General features: G+C 41.8%; 1 protein-coding gene across 1 annotated transcript; it reads right to left on the bottom strand.

Annotated features, from left to right (window-relative positions):
* Positions 1-2,669: 2,669 nt before the first annotated feature.
* plbd2 (phospholipase B domain containing 2) lies at positions 2,670-12,997 on the bottom strand. Its single transcript, XM_021621709.2, has 12 exons — positions 12,755-12,997; positions 11,364-11,457; positions 11,102-11,260; positions 10,833-10,933; positions 10,414-10,628; positions 10,115-10,209; positions 9,877-10,037; positions 8,981-9,076; positions 8,796-8,867; positions 8,475-8,627; positions 3,541-3,703; positions 2,670-3,411 (listed from the first exon to the last, which is right to left on the bottom strand). The coding sequence occupies exons 1-12, from the start codon at positions 12,958-12,960 to the stop codon at positions 3,241-3,243; spliced, it is 1,686 nt and encodes a 561-aa protein (XP_021477384.2). The 5' UTR covers positions 12,961-12,997; the 3' UTR covers positions 2,670-3,240.
* Between the last annotated feature and the right edge of the window lie 88 nt (positions 12,998-13,085).

Below are 13,085 nucleotides of genomic sequence, written 5' to 3'. Positions count from 1 at the left end.
TCAATATTTGTATTTATTAGGGATTCTCATTGGCAGCAGCTACTCTTCCTAGGGTCCAAACATATTAAGGCACTTACATTAAATGTAAAACAAAATATAAAAAAGTACATCATATAACATTATTACACCACTAGATATCTACAATACAAAATGTATAATACAACCATACTAGAATATTAAATTGTACATGTGGGTAGAGTGCATGTGCTAGCTTATGTCTGTACCTTTTGTGTGTGTCTCTTCACACTCCCTGCTGTTCCCTGCTGTAAAGGTGTATTTTTATCTGTTTTTTTTTTTATCTGATTCTACTGCATCAGTTACCTGATGTGGAATAGAGCTCCATCTAGTCATTGCTCTATGTTGTACTGTGCTTCTCCCATAGTCTCTTCTGTACTCAGGGACTGTGAAGAGACCTTTGGTGGCATGTCTTGTGGGGTATTCATGGGTGTCCAAGCTGTGTGATAGTAGCTAAAGTCACTACAGACCCGGATTCGATCCCGGGCTATATCACAACTGGCCATGATCGGGAGTCCCATAGGACGGCGCACAATTGGCCCAGCGTCGTCCGGGTTAGGGGAGAGTTTGGCCGGGGGGGCTTTACTTGGCTCATCGCGCTCTAGTGACTCCTTGTGGCGGGCGGGGCGCCTGCAGGCTGACCTTGGTTATCAGGTGAACGGTGTTTCCTCCGACACATTGGCGAGGCTGGCTTCCGGGTTAAGCGGGCGGGTGTTAAGAAGCGCGGTTTGGCGGGTCATGTTTCGGAGGACGCATGACTCAACCTTTGCCTCCCAAGCCCATTGGGGAGTTGCAGCGATAAGACAATATCAAAATAGGGGAGAAAAAGGGGGTAAAAAATAAAATAGTAAATTGTTGAATATTACTATTTTAATATGCATAATGAAGCCTACTAGCTAACTAGGTAGCTGAGGAATTCAGGGAGCCCATTATGCTGCTCTACCATAGTCCTAGGCTAGCTCTCAATTTCAACTCTGTTCAACTAAACGTTTATCTTTCGTTTGGCCTTTTCTCTATTTTTCCCATGGTAAGTTTGTTGCACTAGCAACTGTTAGCTAACGGTTTATACACCAGTAAAGAATTCCCTGAAATTTTACTAATAATGGAACAGGCTTTAACTTGTTTCAATAATATTCCATTGTTTGAATCATTTTGCGTGTTCATTTGGGACCTAGGTGAAATGAAGTGTTTAAGCTGTGTGTTTTGTCAGTGTGTGTGTTGTTGTTGATTGTCACTCAGGCAAATTCTGAAATGGCTGCCCGTGTCCTTGCTTAAATTGTCTGTCTTTCACTTAAACAATGGAGAGGAACCATAAATATCAGTTTTAGTCTACTGGAATTCATTGCAGTTTTTTCACTTAAAAAATAAATAACAAATCGCCAACCTCGGAGCAGGCTCAACTTGTGTGACTACTCAGTTCACTTGCCCAAGGCAATAGGCAATGTTTTCCCAACATGCATTTAGCAGCGGCACGCTGAATAAACTGTGCAAGATTCAACATAAGTTTTATCTGTGATTGTGTGGATTTAGTGCCCACCACAAGTGATCTTTGTAGGAGAAGTGATAAGCTAGGGAAGGCAGTACGGGAGCCAAGGTGCAGCATGACGAGATGGATTTTCAGCCTGTGGCAGAAGATGGGCAGCGACTCCACTTTTCTTGACGGTGGTGGGAAAGATGCTCCACCACTGTGGTGGCTGCAGAGAGGGGAGCTGGACTGGGATGAACAGCTGCAGGCGGCTCAGATCGATGGAAGTGCCTAGACGCCTGAGAGGAATAATAGACACCTTAGATGTTGTAAAATTGAAATATTTATTCATGTTTACGTCACCCATCAGAGAAGTGTAGAAAGTCAAAAGTATCAGAGGGCACTGTTTATGGACAGGGCAAGGGTTAAGATTAATAACAGCAGGCAAACAGTTTAATGAGACACTCCATCAAACTGATCAACAACAGAAGCAGACTCGGAAAGTCCTTCAGCCCAACCATCCTCCCTATTTTCTTCCTTCCTTCTCTGCTGGGTACTAACAGAGTATCCATTATATTGACCAGATGCTCAAATGGCTGCTCTAACAAGAAAATAAATGTCTTCAAAAATGGAAGGCAGTCAGGAGGCAAGATCAGGTGGGACCATTCTAGCCAATGAGAGGGTAGATATGCATGAACAACAGGCACATCTCTGATATAAAGTGTTTTTTCTCAAAGTTGCCAGTATGTCACGTCCTACTTTACTCGTAACAACCTAAGCATTACGAAACTTCTATTCAATCAAATAAGCCATAACATTTTTTGTTGACCAATTTCAACACTCATTGACCTCCAAAACCTCCTTGCTTGGTGAGCAAAAAAAAGAGAGAGAAAAAAAAAAACACCACTTGCTGGAGAAGACAGATTTTGGGCCCAGTTAACCCTCTCGCCATGCATGGTGGTGAGTAGGTTGTGACTTGTGGGTGTGTCAATGGAGCTTTGAGAGCGAGGGGTCATGACCGTTGTGTGTATGTGTACCTGCGTTAGCATGATGAAAAAGTGGTGAGAAAATAATGTTTCTCTTTTGCTTTCAGGTAGGCTTCAGAAAGTCTGTGCCATCTGATAGAAGTGTCAGACAACAAAAGACAGTATGCCAGCTTTGTATTTATGAATAAGCTACAGTACACAACTGAAGTTCAAAACTCATTTAATGACAACCATTGACCATTGAATAAAAAAAACTGGACACATTCAAGCCTTTATCTGTCAAATGAGAAATGTAATACATATTTTGATCTGATTACGGTCTTAATAGCATTGATATGAATTAAATGAATTGACCAGGGCCTTAGCAGCATGAATCAAATGGCAGAATACTTTAGGATTCAAATTGAAAACAGATTTAAAAATGGAAAACAAAAATCATTCTCTATTGCCCAAACAAAGTATTTTTTGTGCGTCTAAAAGGTACAATTTCCTACCTCATTTTTGTCAATAGTGGAAGGCTCATTTCAAACAGAGTTATACCATCTCACATTCAATATGAGACAGCCAGTCTGAGCAAAAAATGATTTTGTTTTTTAAACTTTTAAAACACATTCCCTTATCTCAAACAGCAGTGCAGTAAACATATGCTTACTGTATATCCATTTGCATTACATTTGTAATCATTTCACATTTTCAAATGAAATCCAGCACCCCTCAGTTTATTTTCTTACACTGATGGATGTGTGCATGTAGGGTTCATTTAAAGGTTACGGGTTAGGTAGACCAGGTGACATGTATAGGTGTGAAAGCCCAGGTGTCGGGGTGTCCCATGTGCATCAGGTCTGAGTAGGGAGAGGAACTCCACTGGAAAGCAGGTACCTGGTCCCACGTGGGTCCACTCGCTGCCAAGAACCCAAACTCACGCCACATCTCATAAGACGTCACCTACACACAAGGAAAGGTACGCACACAGCCAATTAGTGATACCCACAGGAGGCATGACATTACAGCTCACCTAATTCATACTTAGATAGATGGAGGAGCAAGACAAAAGTAGAGGGATTACAGCCTTACCTTCATATCCGTTCCACCATGTGGTCTCTGCTTCAGCGCTCCAAAGGGATATGTCCCGTTAGCCTGGTTCAGGTCGGAGCGGGCCGAGATGGTGTTCTCCCCGTTAGCAGGCGGGTCGCAGCCCTCGCACCGTGACAATGGGTCCTCTTTAAAGTTATTATACCTACACAGAGAGAGCGGGAAGGGATATTTTTATACATAGGCTAAAATGTCAGTAGGGGTACTCGTATACAGGTCAGGTGTGGACAATTCCACAGTAACGGAATTGAGCTGAGACTCCAATTTTTCACTTAAAAAGATATGCCAAACAAAACATACAACTCTGCACAATAACTACTTTTAACCATTTACACTGAACGTTTTACAAAACATTTACTGGAAGAACTGTACAGATGCAAAGTTTGGAAACATCTTCCTCAGTTTGTGTCCATATTTTCCAAAAACTCTTAAATACCTGATCTGAATTAAGATTCAACAATGTCTGCAGAACAAATGGGGTGTCAGCTATGACATGACACATTGAGAAAATCTCTTGGATATTGAACTACAGTAAGTGAAGTGGATTTACACCTGGCAACGGAATTACAGTAACGGAATCATGGGTTCCTGATGTGTACTACAAAGAAATGCATAACTATGAATGTAATTCTCTTCGTGGTGATGCTTTCCAAATAGGTACAAAAATGTATAAATATGCAATATCCATGTTTGCATATTTGGGCATTATTCTACACAGTGGCTATTATTTTAATGAGCTCTGCACCAAACAAGACAACATTTGGTTGGTCCAGACTAGAGGTTGACCGATTAATTGGAATGGCTGATTAATTAGGGCCAATTTCAAGTTTTCAGAACAATCGGAAATAGTTATTTTTGGGCGCCGATTTGCCGATTAAAAAAAAATGTCATATAAAAAAAAAAAAATGTAATACCTTTATTTAACTAGGCAAGTCAGTTAAGAACACATTCTTATTTTCAATGACGGCCTAGGAACGGTGGATTAACTGCCTCGTTCAGGGGCAGAAAGACAGATTTTCACCTTGTCAGCTCGGGGGATCCAATCTTGCAACCTTACAGTTAACTAGTCCAACGCAATAACAACCAAGGTAAGTTGCTAGCTAGCATTAAACTTATCTCATAAAAAACAATCAATCATAATCACTAGTTAACTACACATGGTTGATGATTTTACTAGATATTATCTAGCGTGTCCTGCGTTGCATATGATCTGACTGAGCATACAAGTATCTGACTGAGCGGTGGTAGGCAGAAGTAGGCGCGTAAACGTTCATTCTAACAGCACTTTCATTCGTTTTGCCAGCAGCTCTTCGTTGTGCGTCAAGCATTGCGCTGTTTATGACTTCAAGCCTATCAACTTCCGAGATGAGGCTGGTGTAACCGAAGTGAAATGGCTAGCTAGTTAGCGCGCGCTAATAGCGTTTCAAACGTCACTCGCTCTGAGCCTTGCAGTGGTTGTTTCCCTTGCTCTGCATGGGTAACGCTGCTTTGAGGGTGGCTGTTGTCGTTGTGTTCCTGGTTCGAGCCCAGTGAGGAGCGAGGAGAGGGACGGAAGCTATACTGCTACACTGGCAATACTAAAGAGCCTATAAGAACATCCAATAGTCAAAGGTTAATGAAATACAAATGGTATAGAGGGAAAGAGTCCTATAATAACTACAAACTAAAATTTACCTGGGAATATTGAAGACTCATGTTAAAAGGAACCAGCTTTCATATGTTCTCATGTTCTGAGCATGGAACTGAAACGTTAGCTTTCTTACATAGCACATATTGCACTTTTACTTTCTTCTCCAACACTTTGTTTTTGCATTATTTAAACCAAATTGAATATGTTTAATTATTTACTTGAGGCTAAATTGATTTTATTGATGTATTATATTAAGTTAAAATAAGTGTTCATTCACTATTGTAGTAATTGTCATTATTACCAATAAATAAAAATATATTTTTAAATATATATATATATATATATATATATATACACACACATACATACATACATATATATACACATTTAAAAATATATTTTATATATTATATATACATACATACATACATACATACATACATACGTATGTATGTGGGTTTTTTTGTTTTTAAAATCGGCCGATTAATCGGTTTCAGCATTGAAAAATCATAATCGGTCGACCTCTAGTCCAGACCAAATCTGAAACAATCATATGTCTACGTTTCACAAGTTTGGACATCAATGTACAGCACAACACACATCTACCAAAATTGAATTTGCTACTGGCAGTTTGATGCTGATTGATATCTCATTTCACCTCGTTGAAAGAAGCATTTATATTGACGTTTTCAAATCGAGGACAGGGAAGAGAAAATATTAACGTTGGTTGCGAGATACAAAATAATACGAATAACAGACAGAAGAAGAGAGAATATTTCCACAAGCTCTTTTCGCGATTGGCGAAAGCATCATATTTGAAGTAAGTTTTAAGGTTCAGAATCGAGTTTAGGTTTCCTGAACAAGTTTTACGAAAGTTGAGTCGCTGTGTAAGTTAACTTTACACCTTTGGCCCCATGTATACTCAGCCTTGTCTCAGGGTAGTGTGTTGGTGGTTGAAGATATCTCTCTAGTGGTGTGGGGGCTGTGCTTTGGCAAAGTGGGTGGGGTTATATCCTGCCTAGACAGGGCTCTAACTCCCCTAGCTCCAGACTTGCTTGGGCCAAGAAACACGAGCAATGGACATATCCTGCCGGTTTGGTCCTGTCCGGGGGTATCGTCGGACAGGGCCAGTGTCTCCCGACCCCTCCTGTCTCAGCCTCCAGTATTTATGCTGCAGTAGTTTGTGTCAGGGGGCTAGGGTCAGTTTGTTATATCTGGAGTATTTCTCCTGTCTTATCTGGTGTCCTGTGTGAATTTAAGTATGCTCTCTCGGAGGACCTGAGCCCTAGGACCATGCCTCAGGACTACCTGGCCTGATGACTCCTTTCTGTCCCCAGTCCACCTGGCCGTGCTGCTGCTCCAGTTTCAACTGTTCTGCCTGCAGCTATGGAACCCTGATCTGCTCACTGGATGTGCTACCTGTCCCAGACCTGCTGTTTTCAACTCTCTAGAGACAACTCTCTGACTTGCCTAGTTAAATAAAGGTAAAATAAAAAAATCTTATCTTCGTGGTTCTAGAGCTTTATTTTCTGAAAATATTTTAGATGTTCAACACTTTTTTTTAAATATAATCGACAGTTTAAGTCAGAAGTTTACATACACCTTAGCCAAATACATTTCAACTCAGTTTTTCACAATTCCTGACATTTGATCCAAGTAAATATTCCCTGTCTTAGGTCAGTTAGGATCACCACTTTATTTTAAGAATGTGAAATGTCAGAATAATAGTAGAGAGAATGATTTGTTTCAGCTTTCATTTCTTTCATCACATTCCCACTGGGTCAGAAGTTTACATACACTCAATTAGTATTTGGTAGCATTGCCTTTAAATTGTTTAACTTGGGTCAAATGTTTCAGAAAGCCTTCCACAAGCTTCCCACAATAAGTTGGGTCAATTTTGGCCCATTCCCAAGAGCTGGTGGAACTGAGTCAGGTTTGTTGGCCTCCTAGTTCGCAATTTTTTCAATTCTGGCCACCTTGACTTTGTTGTCCTTAAGCCATTAAGCCACAACTTTGGAAGTATGCTTGGGTTATTGTCCATTTGGAAGACCCATTTGCGACCAAGCTTTAACTTCCTGACTGATGTCTTGAGATGTTGCTTCAATATATCCACATAATTTTCAATTCCTCATGATGCCATCTATTTTGTGAAGTGCACCAGTCCCTCCTGCAGCAAAGCACCCCCGCAACATGATGCTGCCACCCCCGTGCCTCACGGTTGGGATGGTGTTCTTCGGCTTGCAAGCGTCCCCCTTTTTCCTCCTAATTTAACGATGATCATTATGGCCAAAGAGGTCTATTTTTGTTTCATCAAACCAGAGGACATTTCTCCAAAAAGTACAATCTTTGTCCCCATGTGCAGTTGCAAACCGTAGTCTGGCTTTTTTTATGGCGGTTTTGGAGCAGTGGCTTCTTCCTTGCTAAGCGGTCTTTCAGGTTATGTCGATATATGACTTGTTTTACTGTGGATATAGATACTTTTGTACCTGTTTCCTCCAGCATCTTCACAAGGTTCTTTGCTGTTGTTCTGGGATTGATTTGCACTTTTTACACCAAAGTACATTCATATCTATCTCCTGAACAGGTAATCAAATGGCTACCCGGACTATTTGCATTGTATGCCCCCGCCCAACCCCTCTTTTTGCGCTGCTGCTACTCCGTTTATCATATTTGCATTGTCACTAACTATACATTCATGTACATGCTACCTCAATTGGGCCGATCAACCAGTGCTCTCGCACATTGGCTAACCGGGCTATCTGCATTGTGTCCCACCCACCACCCGCTAACCCCTCTTTTACGCTACTGCTACTCTCTGTTCATCATATATGCATAGTCACTTTAACCATATCTACATACTACCTCAATCAGCCGGACTAACCGGTGTCTGTATGTAGCCTCGCTACTGTATATAGCCTGTCTTTTTACTGTTGTTTTATTTCTTTACCTACCTATTGTTCCCCTAATACCTTTTTTGCACTATTGGTTAGAGCCTGTAAGTAAGCATTTCACTGTAAGGTCTACTACACCTGTTGTATTCGGCCACGTAACAAATAAACTTTGATTTGGACCCATTGTCCATCCGTTTGACCACTTATCAAAGCCTTTGCTTATTCCAAATGTATGCCTTAATTAAAATTTTAAAAACACTTTTGACATGCCCCTATAAACTTCACATTGGTGCTCATGGGTCCTTTTACATGGAAATGACCGTGTATAAAAGCAGGTCTGTCCATGTCCCTCCTGTGACACATTTGGATTGAAGCCTCTGAATGGAGGCGTGTACCTCATGAGGCGGACCATGGAGTCCATGTCTGTGACGTGTGATTGGTTCCTTCTGAAGATCTGGGCTCGAGGATTCATGTCCAGAGAAAACCATGGACCAAACTGCTCTACCAGTTCTCTACAGCCGCTGGCATTAAACACCTCCTCATAGTACCTACACAAACACAAAGCGAGAGTGTGCGTCACACATATACACGTGAAAGCTGAACAAATTATAACCATCCACTCCAACACCTGCAAGACCGACACAGTCAACTCCTCTTTTTATGAATAATATAGTCATTACTAGTGTGTGGTAGTTTTCGATGTTATTGGTACTTACGGGATGTTGTAACTAGACCAGTAGCCTTTCTGCAGCAATTCCTGGGTTTTATCAGAGTGAACAACTAGCCCACTAGAGAACAGAACCACACACACCTATTAATGTTACTGATAAATAACCAGCCCATTTCTCAAAATGTATATGTGTTGAGAGGTTGTTGTGTGTATGTGTGTTGCCTTTCTTACGGGATCTGCTCCAGCACAGTAAACAGCTGCTCCTTAGTCTCTGTCATCCCTGGAGTGAAATGCCTGTAGTCCACTATCATCCACTGGTTATTATACCTAACACACACACACGAGGGAATACATTAACTTTAAAGGTAGACACTATGTGGTATGTGGGTCTGTTTAGAGGCTGAGTAATTAATGACGATGATACACTAGTCAGTCTCAGGTTCCACTGTGCTGAGTAACTGAGGCTGATAAGACACTGTGTAGATATTCTAGAGATCAGAGAAGACTGGTGGAAGGAGCTATAGGAGGACGGCTCATTGTAATGCCGGGAATGGAATAAATGGAACGGTATCAAACATATGGAAACCACATGTTGGACTCCATTCTATTCCAGCCATTACAAAGTCTATAGCTCCTCCCACTAGCTTCCACTGATAGAGATAGGCTAGAGAAATAAACAAAAAAGCTGCAGAAGACAGATAAATGTAACCATACAAAACATCATGAGTGTGTCACTTTTGACCTCAGGGGACTTTGGCCTGAGTGGGCATTACTGATAAGTCCCAGCCCTACTTTCCCAGGCCTGCCTGAAGTGTGTGTGTCATAAAAGACAACTCAGCACTTTAGAGACACTACTTTATCAGCTGACTTAACTCTGTCCTCCCCCCACTCATGATATTTAATGTGATGTTTTATAAACTCGATTATAGTTTTACTTCCCTTCATTCCTTAAAAGGATAGTTCCCTTCACTCTTCCTCTCCTAGTTTCCTTTAAATGGATAGTTCAAAAGCCTGTATGAGAGTTGGTTTGCAGAGCTCCAGCCTGACCAAACCGGAGAGATAACCAACATGGTGGACATCTACAGGAAAAAGGGGAAATGTCAACCAGAGGGACCACAGAGACTTACGTTCCGCTGTTGTGTTTGCTGAAAATCTCTGCCCACACCTTGCCAGTTGTAGCCAGCCGATTGGCTACGATGTTCCTCAGCCACTCCATCACTGCTCCGGTTGGTTGAACAAACTTCCAGAGGGCGGGGTTACTGTTGCCAATGGTGGTCTCCAGAGTAACCTGAGGGACATCTTTAAAATAAAAAGACTACACACACTGTATATGCTATGTCCACACATATTACACACAGCTCTCACCAGCCCAGTGCTAAGGATGTAGAAGTCATCTCCAGAGAAGATGGAGCCTGGGTAGGAAGAGAACGCCTGGGTTCCACCAGGGATCATATCATTGTCTGAGAACAACAGAACACAGAAATCAAACTCAAAATATAGAACTCTGAACCACATAACTCATGTTTGGACTTTCCCAGTGTTCAGATGCAGAGTTTCAAGGAGTGTTTCATGAAGAGTGTATATGTTAGGGGGAAAGGGGGGACGTTGAGACGCTGTAGGCAGAGTTAAGTTATCCTTATGAGAGGTTTAGGGGTTAGGGTTACCTGTAGGAGAGACACGGTAGGCAAACTGGTACTTTTTTAGGATGCGCAGCATGGCCTGGTAGATGTTCCAGGTATCATGAGACACCAGTAGATCCTTGTTGCCAGGCAACAACTTGATGAGGGCGGAGCAAGAGCCGGAGCCCAGAGTCCGTGAATGGCTGGATTTGTTTAGGGCACCTTCAAGATCCTCTAGGTCTCCTCCCATCTGGAAAAGTCTGAATAGCCACATAAAAATTGAGGGTTGTCAGAGCTGTGATGCAAGGCATGATTGGCCACACTTCATTTAGCTCACCCCATTGGAACCATTTACATTGCTCCGGAGATGGGTACTCCGCGTTAAATCAAGGGCGCTTACAGAGACTGTCACTAATGGGGTGAACTCAAATCCACCAATCACAGAGATCACAGACCACACTTACAGGAAGCCGAAGGGGTTGAGAGTGAAAGGGCCACTGGGAAATGACAGCTGATCATTGTAGCCGTCCTCCAGACCTTTCAGCTGCAGCAACGCCAACCGCACCTGAGAGAGAAAGTCTAAATGAAAAATATTCTCTACTAAGATGTTCTTAGATCCCAAATGTGTACTGAATGAGCCACACTAGCAATAATTCTTTACTGTTTAGACACAGAGAAAAGGCGCAGACACTTCATAATTTAGCATGATGGCTGACCCAGACCCAGCCAGTACCTGGTGCCAGTAGGGACAGTGTGGATGCTCCTCTATCTGCTGTCTGACCCATTGCAGGTTGGAAGTGATGTAATCCTTTAGTCTCTGGCAGAATCCCGACTCGAAGGTAAACGGACCGCAGTATCCCATAAGAGTGTTCATCCAGTGCTTATAGATCAGCTGAGACAAACAAATACACACACAATCAGCTATAGATTGACTCCACTGCCCCAGCAGGATATGGTTTTAGGTTAGGGGTTGGGGCAGATGGTCTCTACCTTACCTGGGAGGTGACTGCAGCCTCAACGGCCCCGGAAGCATACGCCTGGATACTATCATTATAGCGTCCGCTAGTGGTCACTTCCAGATATGCCCAGCTGAGGGAGAGAACACATAGTAAATACATCATGATCAAATTTGTTTGGTTGAGGAGTTCAACTCCGAATGGTTGTTTTGGACTGTCATAGGCAGTGTGGCTTATAATACTGGTATACAGTCATTTTTACATTGAAGTAGGCCTTAGTAAGCTACTGTAATTGCATATTTTTTTGTAGCCTGCCCTACGTTTCCGAATTCCCTTGCAGTCCATCACATTTAAGTTGGGGGAAAAGTTAATGCAAAAAAAATGTATGCTGACAGGTCCACAACAACTTGCCATGTTTTTTATTTCAGAAATTTAGTCATTTTCCAGATACAGCATAAATTACTGCTAAAGATTAAACATCCTGCCAACCAGAGTATGTGAGCTGAGTGGAGCGTGACCAATTTGACTGGGAGTGCTGAGCGAATTTCCCAAAAACTGGAGCATAGGCCTTCTTCCCAGAAGGGTTAGCGAAAAGTTAAGGTTAGGGAAGAGTTAGCTAACATGCTAAGTAGTTGTAAAGTAGGTAAAAAGTAGTAACTCGCAACCTTTTGGTAGCTAGACGTTCACGTTATACGCCCACTCATCCACCCTACTTTCGTTTTTGCCTTAAGTAATCTAATTTATGGAACCACACCAATTTCAGTGTACCAGATTTACATTTACTATGTTATGTCTAGTCTATGAGTCCAGGCTCCAGGGCAGGACATAGAAACTCAATAATATATTGATAAGTAAATATCTAACAACTCGTCTTTTGCATGAATCGTACCAAACTATACCGCAAATAAAGGGTGTTATTGTAAGCATAACAAGTGACTGTAGGGCGTTTTTCAGGCAGCGTTAATCAAGTATGCATATATTTTTATGACAGGTCTGATGCGTATGTATGGCGTGCGCCAAGTTTATACATCTCAGTATTTCCGTACAAATCTCGGGTGAAATTTACGCACCGTTTATAAACGAGGCCCATGTGGATTTCAAAATGTTCTGTTCATATTAGAATTTGGAACAGTAATTGGTTACATTTGATTTCAAACCTAGACTTTCACATCTCTTTATTCCGCAACATGGGGACAACATCGCCTGCCATACCCCAATTATCAATCCAACGTTATTGTCTAGACTTATTCAGAAGTCATATTCTGATAAAATGGTTGTGGTAACTCGCTGTTTCCCCAAACGCATATTTTTATTCCTACATCGTCTATGAACCTAGATTAGCTCTGGTCCAGGGAGTTGGTGCGCGTTAGCGGAGGAACTCGGTAATGCCCTAGCCCAGAGATACAGCTACATCAGATGACTGAATTTACCCCGAGTTCTTGATGTCGTCGGTAAAGTTCGCCCAGGCTACATAGTCGTCTCGGAACCCCTCCTCCAAGGACAGCTGGCCAGTTTGTTTATCGAGAACTGCAGAATGAATCTCGGCCCGAACAGACGTCCATGATAAATAAAAAACACATGAAAACATAAACATCTTCTCTGTTGTTACTGACATCTGTGTGCGCCTGTCAGCCATTTTTAGCAATATAGTTCATGTGACCAAAGATGAAGGAATTTCAAAATAAAAGTCTAACCCTCTAACGTAGATAGATTATATGTTACATTTTCTGATAAAATACAATTCAATAAAAACTTAAAGCT

The sequence above is a fragment of the Oncorhynchus mykiss genome, chromosome 11 (genome assembly GCF_013265735.2).
Source record: "Oncorhynchus mykiss isolate Arlee chromosome 11, USDA_OmykA_1.1, whole genome shotgun sequence".
Lineage (NCBI taxonomy): Eukaryota > Metazoa > Chordata > Actinopteri > Salmoniformes > Salmonidae > Oncorhynchus > Oncorhynchus mykiss.
The sequence above is the reverse complement of the archived record's forward strand: the minus strand, read 5'-3'. Positions and strand labels throughout refer to the sequence as shown.